This window comes from Paramisgurnus dabryanus, chromosome 4, assembly GCF_030506205.2.
Source record: "Paramisgurnus dabryanus chromosome 4, PD_genome_1.1, whole genome shotgun sequence".
Lineage (NCBI taxonomy): Eukaryota > Metazoa > Chordata > Actinopteri > Cypriniformes > Cobitidae > Paramisgurnus > Paramisgurnus dabryanus.
The window spans coordinates 19,423,065-19,445,032 of record NC_133340.1 but is presented as its reverse complement, the minus strand read 5'-3'; the positions used below and the strand labels follow the sequence as shown (position 1 = coordinate 19,445,032).

The following is a 21,968-nucleotide window of genomic DNA, read 5'->3' as shown; positions in this document are numbered from 1 at the left end:
TAAAAAAAAAACACAAATGTATGTTTCTACTCAGATCAATCAAAGAAACATTTAGTCTCTTTATTGTGTTTATGTATTCAGCATTTTACATTGCATTTAATCTAGCACTGAGGATGAGCTGATTTTTAGTGTTATTGGTTACACCAAAATCTTCAGCAATGAGAAGAACAGGGTGTCATGATCGTATTCAGCTGTATTTCAGGATGTCCGTCAGTCACTTTGAAAGTCTGCTTAAACATAAACTCATCATTTAATCAAACATTCACCTAATTCAGCTCCTAAACACATTTATGCCACAATAGTGACCTTGATCAGATTCGAGCACATATCCATTATACTGTATGACTGTATCGCTTTAACATTACATGTGAGCGGCGTCAACACTAATAGCATCTTGTTTCTGTTTTCCTTTCTCACCCTCGGGTCTCTGAGGACATCTGAGACAGACAGGTTCAAATCCAGTTTGGTGTGATGCCCGTCCTCATGCTGCCATATTGATGACCGTCAGAGACAACTGAACGTTTTTTTTGTCCAATTGCAGCTCTTTTAAATTCTTTAATAATAATAATAATCATCACAGTTTTTTTAGTTCAATTTCATCTACAGCTGCTTTAAAAACAGTGAACAATTGTGAATTAAATGGGATGTTTCAATACAGTTTAGCACCACCGTCTCACCCTTTTGAGTTACAGCAGCCCCTCCATGAACGTGACGTAATGCTCAGATCTTATTGATTGATCCATTTATTCCTTAGGCATAAAAAGGAAAATTCATCACAGTGGTTGAAAAGAAAACATTTGCTTTATCATGCTGGGAATTACTGAGGTCAATGTAATAATAAATTGTTTTTGTTCTAGCCCGCTATAGCATCGAACATTCGCACCAAATATACACGGCCAGTGTGTAAAGACTTTAAGACACTACGAAGACTTCAGTGTAGTTTGTTCTTCAGTATGTTTCTTCTGATGATTCTGAAGACTTCCAGAATAAACAAATCTCTTTCCACAGATCGAGCAGATATAGGGTTTCTCTCCTCTGTGAACTTTCTGATGGCGTATCAGATACAATTTCTGACAGAAACGTTTATCACAGTGTGAACATTGATAGTGTTTTTCTTCAGAGTGAATATTCTGGTGTAATTTTAATGACCATGATTCCCTAAAGGCTTTGTCACATTGACTGCACTGATACGGTCTCTCATTGGTGTGTATACGCACATGACTCTTCAGATGAGGTTTGTGGTTGAATCTCTTCTCACAGTGAGGACACTCGTATGGTTTTTCTCCTGTATGAATTCTCTGATGAATAACAAGATTTCTTTTGCTGCGGAAATTTTTGCCACATTCAGTGCAGTGGAAAGGCTTTTCACCACTGTGTTTCCTTATGTGACGTTTCAGATGAGATAAGAAGCCAAAATCCTTTCCACACTGCTGACAGTGAAACTTTATCTTCTTCTCTTTGTGCTCTTGTGTATGAAGTTCCTTCTCTTGTAAGGTAGTAAAGCTGATCTTGCATCTCTTGCAGGTGAAGAGATCATGGTGTGTATGTTTTCTCTCTAAATGTCTCTGTGAGCTCAATGTCTCTCCACCGGTGATGCAGGAAAGAGTCGAGGACGTTATTTCTCCATCCAAACATAAATCACTCCTCACATCTGAAAGAAACATGAAACAATTAAATTCTCTTTTCACTTTTATTTACACAAAGAAGGATGAATTGAGATTCTGTACCTTTCTCTATCACACAGAGACTGAAGACAGCTGTCAGTCCCGTTTTTATAGCTGGGTCATTGCACATCAAATAAATCAAAATTTGGAAACATATGCAGCTAATTTTTTTAGTTGTTGTCCTAAAAATAAATGTTAGTCCTTATATTTTTTAGACATTTGGTTAATGAGTCTGTGACCTAAACCCTCCTTTTATAAAACAGGTACTCACATGACAGTTAAAAATGTTAAAAGTACAACAATAATTGAGGTGACATACTTGACAGAATAAAATCCTGATAATCATTGTGATTGTCTTCATATTCATCTGCTGTGGTTTCAGTTTTTATTTCTGTGGGTTCAGTTTTTATCTCCATCATGAGGTTCGAGCAGTCCATGGGTTTGACTGAACACATCTTGAGTTTGGTCTGCAGGATCTGCTGCTGTTCTCCAGCGTTCCAGACAGAATCCAGAGACTCTGTGGAGGTTTGATCAGTAGATTCCTCATCCTGTAAGCCCTGATTACTGTCACACACTGTAGTGTCCTGAGCGTCTGTGGGCTTTGACTCAGTATAACAGAGTAAAGTCAGACTGAGCTCGGAGTCCTGTGTGGAAGATTCACAACAAACACACACAGAGTAAGATTAGAAATGATTTGATGTTGTCTGATTCAGGTAAAGGATGTTTAAGCTGTACAAACCTCTCTCTTCAGTCCTTCATCTCCTCTTAACCTCAGCTTTGTCTCCAGTAACGCCACCTCTTTCTTCAGCTGAGAGATTTCTGTGATGAAATCATCAATATCCAGCATGGATAGATCAGTTCCTACTGATTTACAGCACATCACATTCATCTCATCTCTCATCATCAACACTAAAATACACAAACACATCAAACGCGAGCTCTTTCTTTCTTTCGTTCTTTCTTTAGTGGGTTTATCGGCGGACTAAAGAGCTGCAGAGCGCCTCCTGCTGTACTGGAGAGAGAAGACACTCAACTAGGGCTGGGAATGGACTCCAAAAGGAATCGATTCTTCGTCGGAAAGCTTAGATAATACATATGTAAGTTTGTCTATGTTTTATATTGATGTAGTTTTATATTGATAAAAACGCAAACCAATAATTTTTTTGAAAAATGGTAAAATGGAAAAATCTAAGGACCTTTGAATTGATTTATAACCCAAGTAATATGTTTCCCATCAATTCGGTTTTGTTAAAGGGGACATTTTTTTAAGATGTAAAATACATTAAAACAAACAATGATCACCATCATGGTGACTTTAAATGAAGAATTTTCTCCAAAGCTAGTGAAATTGATAAAAAAAATGCATATGCATGTCACCAAATCTTTAGCCTATTATATTATAAAATATTAAAATGTATTATAATTATTATAAAATTATATTCCTTAATAAAAACTCAAATATTTAATGAATACCCTCCTCCACATTGTCCCAAGCCCTGTCCAGTTGCTCTCTGCCACATTATACAAGTACATCCAGTTACCCAACACCCTTTAATACATAAATAAATGTCAAGCCCACCAAGTCCAGTTAGAAAGTTGCAGAAAGTGAGAAAGTGCTGTTTCCTACATCTAAACACACACACACACACACATATCTCAGGATTAATGTTTTATTATCAAGGTGAATACATTAAATTAATCAGAATCTGTGACACTCACCTACCACATAAATGGTTTTGTAACCATGAACACTGTGTCAAAGCTTTGACCGCCTAAATGGGGCGGAAACATTAGCCTACTTGCATTTTATGGTTGTCAGCTTTGTTGCATTACATTTACTTCACCAGCAGATGGTGCTCCGCATTTTATATTTGAATAAAGCTAAAGTTCGAGTAATGAACTATTTTCGACACAATTGTATCTGAAAGCAATAACGCTTTTAAACGCTTAATTTGGCCATCACTTGTTCTTGTGTGTGCTGGGTTTAATGAGTAAAAATTATTCAGTGCTAGATAGAAGCTGTGTCACTTCTACTGTTTTCAGAATTATAAAAATACATTAAAAACCCTTTCCCGTAAAAATGCACTTTAGAAACTTAAATAGCTGTAATTCATAAATGCTTTGGAATATAAACACAAGGTTGGTCTCATTTGAAAGAAGACACATAGAAGATTATTGCTAAATTGGAAAAGTTAAAAAATATAGTTGTAACTAAAAGTTATTGAAGTTTAACCATTTAATTGTCACCGCCCCATATAGGGGACACCTGAGTTTACTTTAATATTTTTTATGTAAATTTTAATTGAGTCATGATAAACTATGTATGGTTGAAAAGTTCTAAGCCTCTAGATAAAATATTTCAACAGTGTTTTATAAAATAAAGTGATTCATAAAGTGTGCCTCGAAATATTGATAATTACGCAAAATGTCACTTTCCCACCAGACGGACGCCTAACCTTTTGGCAGTATTAATAATGCAGTGACAAAGTCTAGTGCGACTAAATAACAGTGTTGTTCTTTAATGACTGAGTTGTTTTTTTCCCGCGTTTTTTAGGTTGATAAAAGAACTGGGGACCCAATTATAGAACTAAAACATGAAAAAGTCAGATTTTCACACTGTGACCCTTAAAAGAAGCTGACTCAGCACATTTGTAGAAATTTTCATGTGTATGAATTCTCTGCTGTTTCACTAAATTCTCATTTCGACTGAAACTCTTCCCACAAACATTAGTGATGAACTTTCTCGTGAACTCTGGCTTGAGATGAAGTAATGAAGCTCTTTCTTCAGATCGAGCAGACGTAAGGTTTTTCTCCAGAATGAACTCTCTGATGGGCTTTTAAAGAACCTGACTGAGCAAACGTCTTCTCACACTGAGAGCATTTGTAAGGTCTTTCACCTGTATGAATTCTCTGGTGTCTCACTAAATGTTCACTTTGATTAAAACTCTTCCTGCAAACATTACAGTGGTAAGGTTTCTCTCCCGTATGAACTCTCTGATGGGTCCTCAGGCCATCTGATCGAGCAAACGTCTTCTCACACTGAGAGCATTTGTAAGGTCTTTCACCTGTATGAACTTTCTGGTGTGACAATAAAGTGGCAAGTTGATGAAAACTCTTCCCACAAACACTACAATGATAAGGTTTCTCTCCAGTGTGAAGTCTCTCATGGACTTTTAAGGAAGTTAAATGAGCAAACGTCTTCTCACACTGAGAGCATTTGTAAGGTTTTTCACCTGTATGAATTCTCTGGTGATTCACTAAATGTACACTTTTCTTAAAACTCTTCTCACAAACATGACAGTGATGAGGTTTCTCTCCAGTGTGAACTCTCTCATGGACTATTAGATTACATTTATGAGAGAAACATTTATTACAGTGTGAACATTGAAAGAGTTTTTTCTCAGAGTGAATATTCTGGTGGGATTTTAATGAACCTGAATCCATAAAGGTTTTTCCAGATTCAATGCACTGATTCGGTGTCACATTTGTGTGTATAAACACATGTCTCTTCAGATTATGTTTCCAGATAAATCTCATCTCACAGTGAGGACACTCGTATGGTTTCTCTCCTGTGTGAATTCTCTTATGGACATTAAGATTTTCTTTGGTGCTGAAATATTTACAACATTCAGTGCAGTAGAAAGACTTTTCAGCACTGTGTGTCCTCATGTGTCTGTTTATATGAGATTTTGTTGTAAAAAAATCCTTCCCACACTGCTGACAGTGAAACTGACTCTTATTCTTCTTCTTCTTTCTGTGTTCTTCTGAATGAAGTTTCTTCTCTTGTAAGGTAGTAAAGCTGATCTCAGATTTGTTGCAGGTAAAGAGTTTCTGTTCTGTGTGTTTTCTCTCTAAATGTCTCTGTGAGCTCAATGTCTCTCCACCGGTGATGCAGGAAAGATTCGAGGACGTTATTTCTCCATCCAAACATAATTCACTCCTCACATCTGAAAGAAACATGAAATAATTAATTTTTCATTTCACTTTTATTTACACAAAGAAGGATGAAATTCTGTATATTTTTCTATGTTCACACACAGAGACAAAAGACAGCTGTAAGTCCTGCTATTATAGCTGGGTCATTGCATATCAAATACATAAACATGTAAAAACATAAAGTGTGATGATTGGTCATTCCTACTACTCGGTGGTATTTCAGGGTAGTACCTTTATAATACTTGGATTGTATCATTTCAGCTGAAAGAGGGCTTAAAAAACTTTAAGAAAAATATATTGGTCCAGCTCAGGATTTTATCATGAGGCCACACATGGTGGACATCATCAGTGAACAACAAAACATTGAATTAAAGAAGCAGACAAATGTGCCATTCCCTGAGAAATCATGAACATTGTCTAAACTAATCTTCTTGAAATGTATAAAATAAAAAACACGAAATCGTTAATAAGATTAAACATACATCATTACATGGTGACAAACAAAAAGTACCTGTTTCTCAAAGAGATGTCATAATCGATTTTAGTCCTTGTTTTTTGGTTTGGTGAGCTTATGACTCAAAAAAACAAATTTTATAAAACAGATACTAACACAAGTCGACAGTTTAAAAATTTAAAAATCAAATGAAATAGGATTGAGAAGACAAACCTGAAATAATAAAATCATGACCATCATTGTGTTTGTCTTCATATTCATCTGCTGTAGGTTCAGTTTTTATTTCTGTAGGTTCAGTTTTAATTTCTGTAGGTTCAGTTTTTATTTCTGTTGGCTCAGTTTTAATTTCTGTAGGTTCAGTTTGTATTTCTGTAGGTTCAGTTTTGATCTTCATCATGAGGTTCCTGAAGTCGATGAGTTTGACTGAACACATCTTGAGTTTGGTCTGCAGGATCTGCTGCTGTTCTCCAGCGTTCCAGACAGAATCCAGAGACTCTGTCGAGGTTTGATCAGTAGATTCCTCATCCTGTAAGCCCTGATCAGTTCCTGATTTACAGCACATCACATCCATCATCAACACTAAAATACACAGAGACAAGACTCTGTTTACACTCAATAAAACACTCAAGAGAGAAAAACACTGAGGATACACAAACACATCACACGCGAGCTCTTTCTTCTTCTTCGGTTTTATTGGCGGTTGGCAAACCAGCTTAAAGGTGTCTTACCGCCACCTACTGGACCGGAGTGTGAGCAGCAGATTAAATAAAATAAAACTAAAGTAAATAAAATAATAATAATAATTAATAATAACCTACTTGTTTTTGTATTTTGAAAAAGTGTCTCCCTGTGTCTGATATGTCCCAATATTCCTGCCATAGATTTAGTGTGTGATCTTTTATAATGGTTTTCATTTCTGCTATACACAATGCTACTTGTACGTCAACTCTTTCAAGCTTTATAGAGCTTTTTGCCAAGCCATCAACAATTTAATTTCCCTCCACCACTACATGGGCGGGAACTCACAGAAATGAGACCTCTAGCCCCCTGTCATGTGCAAAAGAAGCACCTGAAATATTTGGTAGATAATGTTCCTGCCTGCATGATGCGTTTCCGGGATGTAAACTTGATAAAGCAGACAGACTGTCTGAGGCTATGACCACATTTTTATTCTGATTGCTTTCTTTCAATCATTGTAATGCCCACAATATACTCAACAATTCTACAGTATACACTGATACATTATCTGTTGCTCTCTTTACAATTCCTACTTCATGGTGGGGAATGTAAAATGCAGCCCGACTCTGGCTCCTTTGATCCATCCGTATATATAAGTAATTTATTTCTATATTTGTTCAGATATTCTTGAACAATTATCCACTGTGGTATTATTCTAGAATTCTCTTTTAGCATTTGTTGTAAGCTTATATCTACTAGCGGTTGTATGAATCTCCAAGGTGGTAATGATATTGTAACAGTGGGAGTTACTTGTATTTGATTAATGTTTGCCCTTTGTGCATTTATTCCCTACCCATCCAAAACTATTGAAATTTGTTCTAGTGTGTTCTGAGCGTAAGATGGATTTTGTGGGATGTGTTATGCTATGTCCTTGTAAATTTACAAGTCAAAACAAAGTAAATTTACAATGTCAACATTAATTTGATTCTCCTGATGTGCAGTTGTATTTCTCCTGTCTCAGCCTGTAAAGCAGATATTGGTGACGTCTTAAATGCTCTTGCACAAATCCGGAGTGCCTGTGCTTGTTCCACATCAAGCTTCTTAAGATGCGATTCTGCTGCTGAGATTTATGCTAGGCATCCATAATCAAGAGTTGCTCCTCCTGCCTCCTGCTGTACAGGAGAGAGAAAACACTCAACACTTTATTTCAATAATTTTAACTACTTGGCATTTGTTAATAGTTATTTTTCTATACAATGTCCCATCTTTATGACTTCATCAAATGCTTGATGCTTTTTATCTTTATTTTCTTTCTTAAGCACTATTTTATCCACAACCCTTTTCTCATATGCAAATCTCAAATCGCTATAGATAGAATAGATCTTTAGCTTTGTTTAAAATCATCATCGTGACAGCCTTAACTAGGACATCATGAAGAAACATCAACCTTCTTGTGTAATGAATGAGAGATGAATGAAGTGTTGAGTGTCTTCTCTCTCCAGTACAGCAGGAGGCGCTCTACAGCTCTTAAGTCCGCCGATAAACCCACTAAAGAAAGAAAGAAAGAAAGAGCTCGCGTGTGATGTGTTTGTTTGTCCTCAGTGTTTTTCTCTCTTGAGTGTTTACAGAGTCTTGTCTCTGTGTATTTTAGTGTTGATGATGGATGTGATGTGCTGTAAATCAGTAGGAACTGATCTGTCCATGCTGGATATTGATGATTTCATCACAGAAATCTCTCAGCTGAAGAAAGAGGTGGCGTTACTGGAGACAAAGCTGAGGTTAAGAGGAGATGAAGGACTGAAGAGAGAGGTTTGTACAGCTTAAACATCCTTTACCTGAATCAGACAACATCAAATCATTTCTAATCTTACTCTGTGTGTGTTTGTTGTGAATCTTCCACACAGGACTCCGAGCTCAGTCTGACTTTACTCTGTTATACTGAGTCAAAGCCCACAGACGCTCAGGACACTACAGTGTGTGACAGTAATCAGGGCTTACAGGATGAGGAATCTACTGATCAAACCTCCACAGAGTCTCTGGATTCTGTCTGGAACGCTGGAGAACAGCAGCAGATCCTGCAGACCAAACTCAAGATGTGTTCAGTCAAACTCATCGACTGCACAAACCTCACGATGGAGATCAAAACAAAACCCACACCAGATGAATATGAAGACAATCATAATGTTCATGAGTTTATTCTGTCAGGTATGTCTCCTCCGTTATTTATTGTGTATTTGTAAAATTTTTAATCCAGTAACTTTTGTGGGACCAAATTGTTAAAGGAAAACACCACAATTTTTTCATTGTTTTACTATGTTCTTACCTCAACTTGGATGAATTAATACATACCTATTTTTTTTCAATGCGTGCACTTTATCTTTGCACAGTAAGTTGTGAATGTGTTAGCATTTAGTCTAGCCCCATTCATTCCTTAGGATCCAAACAGGGATGAATTTAGAAGCCACCAAACTCTTTCATGTTTTTCCTATTTTAAGACTTTTACATGAGTAGTAAATAAGTATGTTGCCACAAAATAAAACGTGGCCATTTTCTAAGCAGATAAAAAATGAGAACTATATTGTATGGTGGAAGAGCACTTAGTTTTCAGCACTTCGACCTTGGCGCGCAGTAACATCATCAGTGCTGCAAGTTCAGTGCTCTTTTGCCATACAACATAGTTACAGGGTTCCCGCGGGGTCTTAAAAAGCCTTAAAAGCATTGAATTTATGAATTTGGAAATAATACCATAAAAAGACTTAAAAAAGTCTTAAATTTTGATGTATGGGTCTTAAAAATTGTGCTGTATGTAACTTCTCCATATTGTATTTTTCCTTAAAAGTTTCTTTGTCAACCACATTTTGATTAAATCAGGGATGCAAACACATCGCTTTTCAGCGCCTGCGCCTTTTTATTATTAATGGCATTTTGGTTGCGAGCACATCGTGTCTCTCCCGATGAGTCTGCTGTACGTTCACATGCTCTCTGTTTCTCGATGAATTGGGTGCGACATGAAGCGAGTTCAGCGTAACATGTTTCTGAACTTGAGCAGAGTTGTATTCATAGAGGTTTTCACGGAGGACCGGGTCCGATTAACATTATGTGTAAAACCCGAGTCGATAGGAAAACGGCCGTGATCAAGGTCAGTCAGCGCTAATGTTCACGTGCAGTTTCAAGCTGCGTGCCTCCGTTTCTATTGCGATAACAACTGGCTTGGTTTGAAAGTCACGACCACGCGCTGCACTTTCTTTCTCCGTCCCTTTGTTTAATAATGTTATTATTAATGAACCATCTTTTTATATCTAAAAAGTTTGCTCAAAGATCACAAAGATGGTAGCAAAAAAGCAATGTGAATGTTAATTAAGCCCATTGCACGAGCAAAGCTCAAGCTGACTCTAGATATAAAAAACGCAAAGCTCTAATATAAAGTCACCAGTCACTGGGACAGCAAGTAGACTTTTGAATCTAAAATAATAAGTGGATTAAGCTCTTTTAATCTGCAAGAGAGGAATTAAAATAGGCACTTTTACTGCTTCTGCTCTATCTAAAAAAGGAAAGAAAACTACATAAACCATAACACACCGATTACATTTATAATCTCTAGACCTGCACTTTCTATCATTAATATACTATACATATTATTGTATTCAAAAGAGTTTGATAAAAGGGGTCATCTACACAAGTATTGCTTCATATGTCAGTGCAAAAACAGTAAAGTGTTTTGTGATGCTTTGACAAACATTGTCAGCTTTGTTCATTTATGGTTGGATTTATGAAATATAATGTGAAATTAATATAAATGAATGCAGCCAGATGGAAGGCCCTGGATACGTTGCAGGAGGTGGCCAGGAAGAAGAGGAAGAAGGAGTAAAGCAAGAAGAAGTGCTAGATAGTTCAATAAGAGTTTTGGTTTAACATAAAAAATGAAATTGAATATTCCAAATTACCGTAAAACTTCAAATAATAGCCCGGGCTTTTATTTTCCCAAACCTATCATCACACCAGGCGTCTAAAAGAGACAGGCGTCTATAAGAGACAGGCTTTTAATTTAATTGTTTCAGCATGACAGCAGGAGGTTACCACATATTACGTTTTATTTTTAATTTGAATGTGTTTAACAAATTAGTTTGTGTAATAACAACAGTCTTAAATTATTGGCAGTATAAATATAGCAAACAAGGATATGTTTTTTTTATTGGTTGTTGCGTGAAATCTTACCCAGATACAACAGTGCTATTTTCTGATTGGCTATTGTGTAGCCTCTTTCTCTTTTTTTGTATTGGCTCGCTCGACTAGAACTCTAGGGAAGACGGGCTTGATAGAGAGAGAGAGAGCAGTGCGGCCAGATACATTTTGGCGCTGCAGCATATTAAATATGATAAATAGTGTTTCCGCGTGAGAAATACAATGTGTGGCGGGAGTGCATGCATGACAAAAGACTGAAAGCCCGGCTATTATCAGCGGCCTCAAAACACTACCGGCCCACAGGGAAAAGTCCCGACTCCCGATTGCCTCTTCGCTACTGTCATCATCACCTCAATCCTGGCGACGAAGCTCGTTGTGTTGTCATAGTGATGAGTAACGGAACGACTGCGTCTGTCACGTGACATCTACAGGTAATCAAAACTTTAGCGTGTGTAATCTGCACCATAGAATTGTCTTAAACAGACTATCTGACGGGTTTTAGAAGATTAAATACAACCCGAAACTAAAAAACAGACCAGGCCTTTATTTGAGACAGGCGTTTATTTACCCAAACCTGTCGTCACACCAGGCGTCTAAAAGAGACAGGCGTCTATTTGGGACCCGGCTATTATTTGAAGTTTTACGGTAATTTCGGCGTCTTTTGATTTTCGAATTTCATTTGTCTCTATATACCTAGGTTGGTAGGGATGGCAGGGGTCTGTGGCAATGTAGCCTAAGTATCTGGATATTTGCCTGGGTGTGAGGGCTTAGATTACCTTTCTCTTTTTTGAACATACATGTGTTTGCATCTCTGTTTGTTTAATAAAGTAGTATAAATAAAGAGTGGCGGATCCAATAATTGAGAACGCAACACAGTCCCGGGTCACAGTACAAAATACTGCGAACACGTGATGCCTTCAGTAAATGAAGATCACCACAATCATAGACTGCAACACAACACAGCAACAGGCAAAGGAGAAGCGGGAAAAATCAAAGAAAATCTCAGAAATTCCTTAACAACTTTACATTGTTTGGCAAACTTTCTATGGCCTACTGAAAAAAAATTTTCACACTTGCTTGGCTTATAATCTTTTTACCCATTTCACATCGGAAAAATAAATGAACACAAGTTCAAGTATTTTAGTTTTTCTTTGCTGGTAAGGAAGTGAAATGGGTATTAATTTTTTATATAAATGGTCTTAAAAAGGTCTTAAAAAGACTTGAATTTAACTTGAAGAAACCTGTAGGAACCCTGTAGTTATCCGCTTATGGATTAAATTAGTTAAACTGTGTAGTAGTGTGTGGTTTTTAAACTTTTAAAAGTACACTTTTACACATGAATACGCTAATTTAGTGCCTTATAGCTATAATATAATAAGTTGGAATAAGTAAATACTTGTTTTATCTGATTAGTCGATTAACTGTCATTTGAGTACCATATTTTCCAGACTATTAGTCGCTCTGGAGTATAATTATTATCAGTCAAAAAATGTGTCATGAAGAGGAAAAACATATATAAGTCGCACTGGACTATAAGTCACATTTATTTAGAAAATTATTTCACAAAATCCAACCCCAAGAACAGACATTTATTCTGAAAAGGAAAGTTTTTCAACTAAAAAATAGCAGACAGAACAGCAGGCTGAAAAGGTGTTAATGTTAACGCAGCATTAACAGTTATTCAGCTAACACAATACAGAACATACCTGGAGGCTGAATAGGCTACATTAACATTACAAGCCAACAAGAATCAAGTTCACAGAGCTTCCAATCTCATCCCACATCAATGAATCATAAATACATAAATACAGGAGCAGTATATAGGGTACTTTTGTGGCTGTAGAAGGTAATGTTGTCTCTTGGTTCATGTTAGTCATTGTGAATTAATTTTGACATATTAGTCGCACCTGACTATAAGTCGCAGGACCAGCCAAACTATGAAAAAAAGTGCGACTTACAGTCTGGAAAATACGGTAGCTGTTGTATAAAAGAGTTTGTCACAAACTCAATCAAAAGACCAAAACACTTTAAGGACTAAAATCTTAAAGGAAATTATGATATCTTTTTGAGCAACAGGCATGTAGGCTTTAATAAGACAAAAAAAGTCTAGAACTGTCACTATATATAACTAGAAGCACTTTACAATAAGGTTGTATTAAACATTAGTAGATTCATCAACTAACATGAAAAACAATGAACAATATAGTTTATCAACATGTATTAATTCTTGTTCCTGTTAGTTAATGTTAATACAGTCATTCATGTTAGTTCACTGTACATTAATTAATGTTAACAGCTACAACGCATGATTTTATAAATGTGTTAGTAAAGGTTGAAATTAGGGATGCACCGATAGGATTTTTTGGACCGATACCGATTTAAACAGACAACTTCTGGCCGATACCGATATTAAACACTTTTATACAATCCTATACAGTTGGTCTATTCAACTGACCAACATAATAAGAGAGGCACAAATTAAGCTAAAACAAATATAATAAGACAGCATGACAACCTTCAAAGGTGGTTTTTGCTATTCAGCATTTATTTTATTAACAACTTTAACTCATTTTTTACATATAATGGATTTCTTTATGCAGTTAATTAATAAACAATCGGTATCGGCCTTTCTCGTGCTATTGCCGATATGCCGATGGTTTCAAATTCATCAAAAATCGGCCGATAAATATCGGCGGCCGATACATCGGTGCATCACTAGTTGAAATTAAAATGAAATGCTGTTGAAGTATTCATTCATTGTTAGTTTGTGATAGCTAATGCATTAACTATTGTTAACAAAAACAACCTGTTTGCCTTTATTCTAAATAAAATATATTTTTTAAATTGATTTATCTGATGTGATTTAATTGTTTCATGTTTCTTTCAGATGTGAAGAGTGTGAAGACTTCCTGCATCGCCAATGAAGAGACATTGAGCTCACAGAGACATTCAGAGAGAAAACACACAGAACAGAAACTCTGCACCAGATCTGAGATCAGCTTTACTACCTTACAAGAGAAGAAACTTCAATCAGAAGAGGACACAGAGAAGAAGAAGCAGTTTCACTGTGAGCAGTGTGGGAAGGTTTGTGGCTCTTCCTCTAATCTAAAGGTTCACATGAGGACACACAGTGATGTAAAGTCTTTCCACTGCACTGAATGTGGCAAATACTTCACCACCAAACGAAGTCTTGATGTTCATAAGAGAATTCACACAGGAGAAAAGCCATACGAGTGTCCTCACTGTGAGAAGAGATTCTCAGAAAACACCTGTTTGAAGAGTCATGTGCGTATACACACCAACGAGAGACCATATAAGTGCAGTCAATGTGACAAAGCCTTTAGGGATTCAGGTTGTCTAAAGTCACACAAAAAAACACACTCTGATAAACTCTATCAATGTTCACACTGTGATAAACGTTTCAGTCTAAAATCTTATCTGACCGTCCATGAAAGAATTCACACCGGAGAGAAACCTTACTACTGCTCGATTTGTGAAAAGAGCTTCACTGCTCTAAGTGCTATTATTGTTCATCAGAGAATTCACACTGGAGAGAAACCTCATCACTGTAATCTTTGTGGGAAGAGTTTTACTCGATATGACAATTTTGTGAAACACACGAGAATTCATACAGGAGAAAACCCTTTCAAATGCTCTCAGTGTGAGATGATGTTTACTGAGTTAGGTCACTTGATAACCCATGAGAGAGATCACATTGGAGAAAAACCTTTCTTCTGCTCAATCTGTAGAAAGAGCTTCCCTGATCCATCTCATGTCAAAGTTCATCAGAGAGTTCCTACTGGAGAGAAACTTCATCACTGTAGTGTTTGTGGAAAGAGTTTTAGTCGACATGACAGTTTGGTGAATCACCAGAGAACTCATACAGGTGAGAAACCTTACAAATGCTCTTATTGTGAGCAGACATTTGCTCTTTCACAGACCCTAAAAGTCCATGAGAGAATTCACACCGGAGAGAAACCTTACGTCTGCTCGATCTGTGGAAAGAGCTTCTCAAGTCCATCTAATTTCAGACTTCATAAGAGAGTTCACACTTGTGAGAAACCTCATCACTGTAGTGTTTGTGGGGAGAGTTTTAGTCAACCTCAAAATGTAATAAAACACCAGAGAATTCATACAGGTGAAAAACCTTACAAATGCTCTCATTGTGAGAAGACGTTTGCTCGATCAGATGGCCTGAAGACCCATCAGAGAGTTCACACTGGAGAGAAACCTTACCAGTGCTCAATCTGTGGACAGAAATTTGCCTATTCTGGACATTTTCACGCTCATCAGAGGAAACATACTGAAAAACAACCCAGCTAAAAGAAAACAGTTTAAGAATGTTCCTTGAAAATTCCCCAAAATGTTAACATAACATAAATATAAAAATTGTTTTAAAAACAATGGTGTCATGTGTCATTTTTTAATGTTCACACAAAACAACAACTGTTTTTATATTGACTTGTTTGCTTGTTATGTAAATGATAGAGAAATGTTGCATTTTATTATTTCAAAACTGTTATAAAACATTATTGTTATAAAAAAAATATTGTTGTAGAAAACACAATTCACTTATTAGGTTTAGATGTTGATGATTTGTGTCATTTAAAGTCACCATAATGGTGATCAGTGTTTGTTTTAGTTGGACTCTTGACCCTTGGCTTTTTTCTTGTTAAATTATGTTTATGCATGGTTAGTAAAAAAAGTTGCTGAAATAAGGCGAAGGAACACATAGTAAACATTTTTTTCACCAACAAAAAAAAGAGTTGGGAATTTGCTACAAAAAAATGTAAAAACCATTTTACTCACTCATTCACATGAAACAATATTTTCTCTATTTGACAAAAAAACAAAGATTTGTTGTTATTGTGAATGTACACAAATTAAAGAAGACCATTTACAGGGTCTTTCAAATGATTCTGCTTTGATGAGGAGAAAGCACGTCAAAACGCAGCACCGCGTTTTTGGACCCCAGAGTGTTTTGAAATGATGTGAAGATATGTAATATAGGCAGGTGTGTTTAACAATAAACTTTATTATCCAAAATGAGTCTGAGCTTAATTCAGATTTTTTTTGCTCAGATCCAATTTTTTTTGACTGTTCACATTGCGTGGATAAAATCAGACAGCTGTGTGAACGGTTTGTGGTCCTGAACTGCATTGCATGCACAAAATAACGTTGCATGCGGTAATACGGAAATGAACGTGCAGACTACATATGGAGCTGCGGAGACCAGCCAGTCGAGCATACGAGCCAAGCCAGTCTGCTTCCGGGTCACGTGCGGGTCGTTCATCTGGACAACGCTTCAGGAAAGTCAAACACACTTATTTGCGTGTTAGGGCCTTTCATGTATAAGGCGATGTGCAACAGAATCTTAATATTTAATGTCTTGAATGTTTTAAGTGGTTTTGCATATGGAAGTGGCTCAAATCAGAATCGAAAAGTTCAGATTCCATGTGGTTTGTGCTGTTCACACGGTCATACAAAGAGACAGACATGGGTCACATATGAGCAGAAAATCAGATTTTGATGGCAGTGTGAACATTGTCACTGTCAGTCCAAATCTGATTTTGGTGCTGTAGGGGAATTACAGTTAAGACTCGTTGATCAGTAATGATAAATGAAGACCAGAAGTCAGGGATGAAATTAACAGAAGAAATTTTACTGAAGAGAATTCTTTGCAGTTCACTTTGCAGAAGTCAGCCGAAACACTCGGCAAGAAGTTCCTAAGACGCTCTACTCATACATTACAATACACAGATATTTGTACTCTAACAGAGCTTATAAAACTACGTCATTATGTCAAATGTCATGATTTTGATTGGTTTAAGTCACTGGTTCTCAATTCCAGTCCTCGCCCCCCCTCCCTCACAGAACATTATAGATGTCGCCATGTATAAAACACCTGATTCAGTTCATCAGATGTTAGTGTGTTAATTAAGGAGCCTGATGAGTGAAATCAGGAGTTTCATATAAAGATACATCTAAAACATTCTGGGATGGGGGCCTGAGGACTGGAATTGGGAACCAACGCTATAGACAAATGTAGAACTTCCACACATGGACATCCAGTTCAGAGCACATCCAGTTTGAGTGATAGTATGACAGCTAGAAGGCCGAGTTTAGGAACAAAATGACGTGTGAAGGCCATAGGTCATACCATCTTTAGTCCAACCTTTCTCCAAGGACTGGTTGTTTGGGAAGTGTAATAAAAACATTATAAGAAGTGATTTCTCACAGAAAGCACAGTTATATTTATGTGGCAGAAGTAATTGTTTCACTTGTGATTTTAATATTGAGAAACAAGCTTATTTCTTAAGAATGAAGAATTTCCTGAAAATAATATCTGGGATGATAAAATAATGATTAGTGTCTGATTAATAAGTATTCAAAATCATTTATAAGGATATGATGAAGAGGAGGCAGATATCAGGAATCCAATCCTTCAGTTTATATCCGATTTGACAGACTCACTGTTCATATTGTGTATCACAACTGTTCAGATCCGATCTGTGTGTCCTGTAGCATTCTGCCATTTTCCTGATTATCTGCACTGTTTCTATGGCAATGACATTGCGCTGGCATGATAATCTGCCTCGATGTCTGACGTGTTTACATCTTGCGTGACACAACAGCATGACATAAACGAAAAGCTACACAAATGCGATCAGGTCGGTCAGATTGAAATTAATTTCTGGAAATGCGATTTAAAAAACTATTTCAAACCACCACTAAGGGGCTGTTAACACTTGGTATTAAGATGTGTTTTCGTCGATCGGATCACAAGTGGATGAGAGAGACACACCAGGTTTACACCTGGTATTTAAATCGATCTCTTTTGTCCACTTTCGTCCGCTTCTGTCTTGAATACTGTGAGGGGGTGGTCTGTTGCGACTGGGCGAGTCTCTGGTGTCATTTAAACGCAAGCGGGAGTAATGACGAGTTTATATGGACGCAAACTAATATTATGTCAGAATCCGCTGCTTGTGTTGTAAGTAAACATGCAGCACAGTGTTTTGTACATGCATATGCTAAAGCTTTCTCTGAATTTTCAGCACAATTGATGAAATAAGATCATGCAACTTTCACACGCTTGCAAACTTAAACTGCGGAGATCAGATGCTTTAGTTTTATCAATGAAAGGCTAAAAATAGTGCTGTTCACCGTGTGTTCACGCCAGAAGTCAGAAAAGACGTAAAACATTGTGTTCAGTACCTCAGATTATATGGGCGGAGAGAAGGCAGTCGCATGTGGCTGTTCGAACAAATTCAACCACATGTGCGTTTACACTACAAAAGCAGACCGATTGAAAGGGGTTTCGATTACCTCTGAATGTGGTTGAAAGTAGTCGAAAGTGGACGCATTCAAAACATTTTGAACACGTGTACACCTGAAGTGCAAACAGCCTGAAACAGTTTAGATAAAAACGATTTTCATGTGGTTTTTGGTCGTTCACATGTTCTTAATGTGATTGGATTCCTATCAGAGATGCACCAAAATCGGATTTGTACTGACAGTGTGAACAAGGTTTAATACGCAGCTGCATGTAAGGGCTTGACAATTTTGAAAATCAGCTTCTGCTCAAGTTAAATTCGAGGTTTTACAACTTTGAGTAGCATGTTGCATATTAAAATTAGGTAGTAGTCTTATAGTTTGACAAATAAATACAATTAAATACAAACAGTTAAGCAGTATAAAAACCTTGTATGGGGTTCATTCACTTCATGTTTTTAGAGATTAAAAGCTTAAACAAGAATCTTCCTGTTACTTTTACTTTTTAATACTAAAGTACAATTTAAATGTTGTACTTTTTTACTTTTCTCAAGTATGATTCTGGCCAGATACTTTTAATTGAGAAAAAATTTTACACTCCGTGCGTGTACTTTCACTTGAGTAACATTTTTGAATACATTTTACACCTCTGCTTTTAAGTCACTTTTGTGTAACTTTTTCTTACTTGGCTGGAGTTTGATCTCCTTCAGGCCTTGAAGATATTTTTTATGACTGAGAAGTTCTGCATTCCGAAATTGCATATTTCTATCGCAAAAATATTAATGTGTACGTTTATAACGTAATACATTACATTACTCGTTACTTTAGAAAAGTAATATTATAGTGAGTTTTTTGTTATATGACAACCCCCCCCCCCCATAGAAATGCTTATTAATTATTGTATATTCATAACAGTATATCCTATTAAAAATCTGAAATAATGTTGACTAACTATATTATTGGAAAGCTCCAGGAATGTAGTTTTCATATTTTAAAATCTTTTAGCAGTAATAATGATGCAGTGACATAAGGTCTAGTGTGACTAAATACCAGTGTTGTTCTTTAATAACCGCATTGTTCTGTTTTGCATTTTCTAGGTTGAAAAAGCACAGGGACCCAATTATAACACTAAAACATCAAACAACAACAAGTCACATTTTCATGCTATGACCCCTTTAAGAAAGCTGACTGAGCACATTTGTAAGATTTTTCACCTGTATGAGTTCTCTGGTGTGACACTAAAGTGTAATGTTGATTAAAACTCTTCCCACAAACATTACAGTGATAAGGTTTCTCTCCAGTGTGAACTCTCTTATGTACTGTAACTTGAGATGAAGTAGTGAAGCTCTTTCCACAGATCGGGCAGACGTAAGGTTTCTCTCCAGTGTGAAATCTCTGGTGGACTTTTAAGGAAGTTAAATGAGCAAATGACTTCTCACACTGAAAGCATTTGTAAGGTTTTTCACCTGTATGAGTTCTCTCATGATTCACTAAATGGTGATGTTGATTAAAACTCTTCTCACAAACACTACAGTGATGAGGTTTCTCTCCAGTGTGAAGTCTCTCATGGGTCCTCAGGCCATCTAATCGAGTAAACGTCTTCTCACACTGAAAGCATTTGAAAGGTTTTTCACCTGTATGAATTCTCTGGTGTGCCACCAAATGGTGGCGTTGATTAAAACTCTTCTTACAAACACTACAGTGATGAGGTTTCTCTCCAGTGTGAACCCTCTGGTGGATTTTAAAAGTACTTGGATCAGAGAAGCACTTTCCACAGTGAGAGCAGAAGTAAGGTTTCTCTCCAGTGTGAATTCTCTTATGGCGTTCCAGATACGATTTATGACCAAAACTTTTATTACAGTGTGAACATTGAAAGAGTTTCTCTCCAGAGTGAATATTCTGGTGTGATTTTAATGAATCTGAATCCCTAAAGGCTTTGTCACATTCACTGCACTGATACGGTCTCTCATTGGTGTGTATACGCACATGTTTCTTCAGATAAGGTTTGTAGCTGAATCTCTTCTCACAGTGAGGACACTCGTATGGTTTTTCTCCTGTGTGAATTCTCTGATGAACATCAAGGATTCCTCTGGTGCTGAAATATTTGCCACATTCAGTGCAGTAGAAAGACTTTTCACCATTGTGTGTCCTCATGTGAACCTTTAGCTGAGATAAGAAAAAATCCTTCCCACACTGCTCACAATCAAACTTCTTCTTCTCTTTGTGCACTTTTGAATAATGAAGTTTCTTCTCTTGTAAGGTAGTAAAGCTGATTTTAGATCTGGTGCAGAGTTTTTGTTCTGTGTGTGGTATCTCTAAATGTCTCTGTGAGCTCAATGTCTCTCCACCGGTGATGCAGGAAAGAGTCGAGGACGTTATTTCTCCATCCAAACATAATTCACTTTTCACATCTGAAAGAAACATGAAACAAATAAATTCACTTTGATTTTCACACAGAAGGATGAATTGAGATTCTGTATCATTTTGTATATTCACCCAGAGACAGAAGACTGTATCGTTTTTTGTTAATATTTGATTAGAATAAAGATGAACATAACTAGTGATCAAAGAATGGGCAATTTCTACTACTCTCTGCCATTTCAGGTTAGTAACTTTAAAAAAAGTTACAACTTCAATTTTACCGATTCATTTCAGCTGAAAGGGGGCTTATAAAACCTTAAGAAAAATTATTGGTCAAGCTCAGTCAGGATATTATAAAGTAATAATTTTAACAGATTTTTCACATGTTACATAGGCCATATATCGTGGACACAGCAGGGTGGACATCACCAGTGAAAAACAAAACAATTAAAGAAAGAAGCAGACAAATGTGCCATTCCCTGACAAATCATGAACAATGTCTAAACTAATCTTCTTGAAAAGTATCAAATAAACACAAAAAATTATATGGTGAAACACAAAAAGAAGCTGTTTCTTAAAAAGATGTCATAATCTCCTTTTTTGGATTTTGGTTAGTGAGCTTGTGACTCAGAACCCCATTTTCTAAAACAGACACTCACATGACAGTTAAATATTGTACAAAAAACTGCAATGATTGAGACATACCTGAAAGAATAAAATGATGACCATCATTGTGTTTCTCTTCATATTCATCTGCTCTGGGTTCAGTTTTGATCTTCATCATGAGGTTTGTGCAGTCGGTGACTTTGACTGAACAAATTTTGGTTGTGGTCTGCAGGATCTGCTGCTGTTCTCCAGCGTTCCAGACAGAATCCGACTCTGTGGAGGTTTGATCAGTAGATTCCTCATCCTGTAAGCCCTGATTACTGTCACACACTGTAGTGTCCTGAGCGTCTGTGGGCTTTGACTCAGTATAACAGAGTAAAGTCAGACTGAGCTCGGAGTCCTGTGTGGAAGATTCACAACAAACACACACAGAGTAAGATTAGAAATGATTTGATGTTGTCTGATTCAGGTAAAGGATGTTTAAGCTGTACAAACCTCTCTCTTCAGTCCTTCATCTCCTCTTAACCTCAGCTTTGTCTCCAGTAACGCCACCTCTTTCTTCAGCTGAGAGATTTCTGTGATGAAATCATCAATATCCAGCATGGACAGATCAGTTCCTACTGATTTACAGCACCTCACATCCATCATCAACACTAAAATACACAGAGACAAGACTCTGTTTACACTCAATAAAACACTCACGAGAGAAAAACACTGAGGATACACAAACACATCACACGCGAGCTCTTTCTTTCTTTCTTTAGTGGGTTTATCTGTGGACTAAAGAGCTGTAGAGCGCCTCCTGCTGTACTGGA

General features: G+C 36.8%; 2 protein-coding genes and 1 pseudogene across 2 annotated transcripts; 1 reads left to right on the top strand and 2 right to left on the bottom strand.

The window, feature by feature from the left end:
- LOC135752353 (uncharacterized) lies at positions 1 to 6,734 on the bottom strand (annotated as a pseudogene).
- Positions 6,735 to 8,270: 1,536 nt separating this feature from the next.
- Positions 8,271 to 16,408, top strand: LOC135760509 (uncharacterized). The gene is made up of 3 exons (XM_065274518.2): positions 8,271 to 8,541; positions 8,637 to 8,937; positions 13,802 to 16,408. The coding sequence occupies exons 1-3, from the start codon at positions 8,389 to 8,391 to the stop codon at positions 15,235 to 15,237; spliced, it is 1,890 nt and encodes a 629-aa protein (XP_065130590.1). The 5' UTR covers positions 8,271 to 8,388; the 3' UTR covers positions 15,238 to 16,408.
- Positions 16,409 to 16,555: 147 nt separating this feature from the next.
- LOC135760513 (uncharacterized) lies at positions 16,556 to 21,898 on the bottom strand. Its single transcript, XM_065274521.2, has 3 exons — positions 21,649 to 21,898; positions 21,253 to 21,553; positions 16,556 to 20,597 (listed from the first exon to the last, which is right to left on the bottom strand). Exons 1-3 carry the CDS (start codon positions 21,799 to 21,801, stop codon positions 19,351 to 19,353), a joined length of 1,701 nt encoding a protein of 566 aa, XP_065130593.1. The 5' UTR covers positions 21,802 to 21,898; the 3' UTR covers positions 16,556 to 19,350.
- Positions 21,899 to 21,968: the final 70 nt, after the last annotated feature.

What these genes read in the sequence shown, in the direction of transcription:
- LOC135760509 (XM_065274518.2), top strand. Translation starts at nt 8,389, where the DNA reads ATGATGGATGTGATGTGCTGTAAATCAGTAGGAACTGATCTGTCCATG. An exon ending in ATGAAGGACTGAAGAGAGAG is followed by an intron (nt 8,542 to 8,636) that starts GTTTGTACAGCT and finishes TCTTCCACACAG; the next exon opens with GACTCCGAGCTCAGTCTGAC. An exon ending in TCATGAGTTTATTCTGTCAG is followed by an intron (nt 8,938 to 13,801) that starts GTATGTCTCCTC and finishes TGTTTCTTTCAG; the next exon opens with ATGTGAAGAGTGTGAAGACT.
- LOC135760513 (XM_065274521.2), bottom strand. Translation starts at nt 21,801, where the DNA reads ATGATGGATGTGAGGTGCTGTAAATCAGTAGGAACTGATCTGTCCATG. An exon ending in ATGAAGGACTGAAGAGAGAG is followed by an intron (nt 21,554 to 21,648) that starts GTTTGTACAGCT and finishes TCTTCCACACAG; the next exon opens with GACTCCGAGCTCAGTCTGAC. An exon ending in TCATCATTTTATTCTTTCAG is followed by an intron (nt 20,598 to 21,252) that starts GTATGTCTCAAT and finishes TGTTTCTTTCAG; the next exon opens with ATGTGAAAAGTGAATTATGT.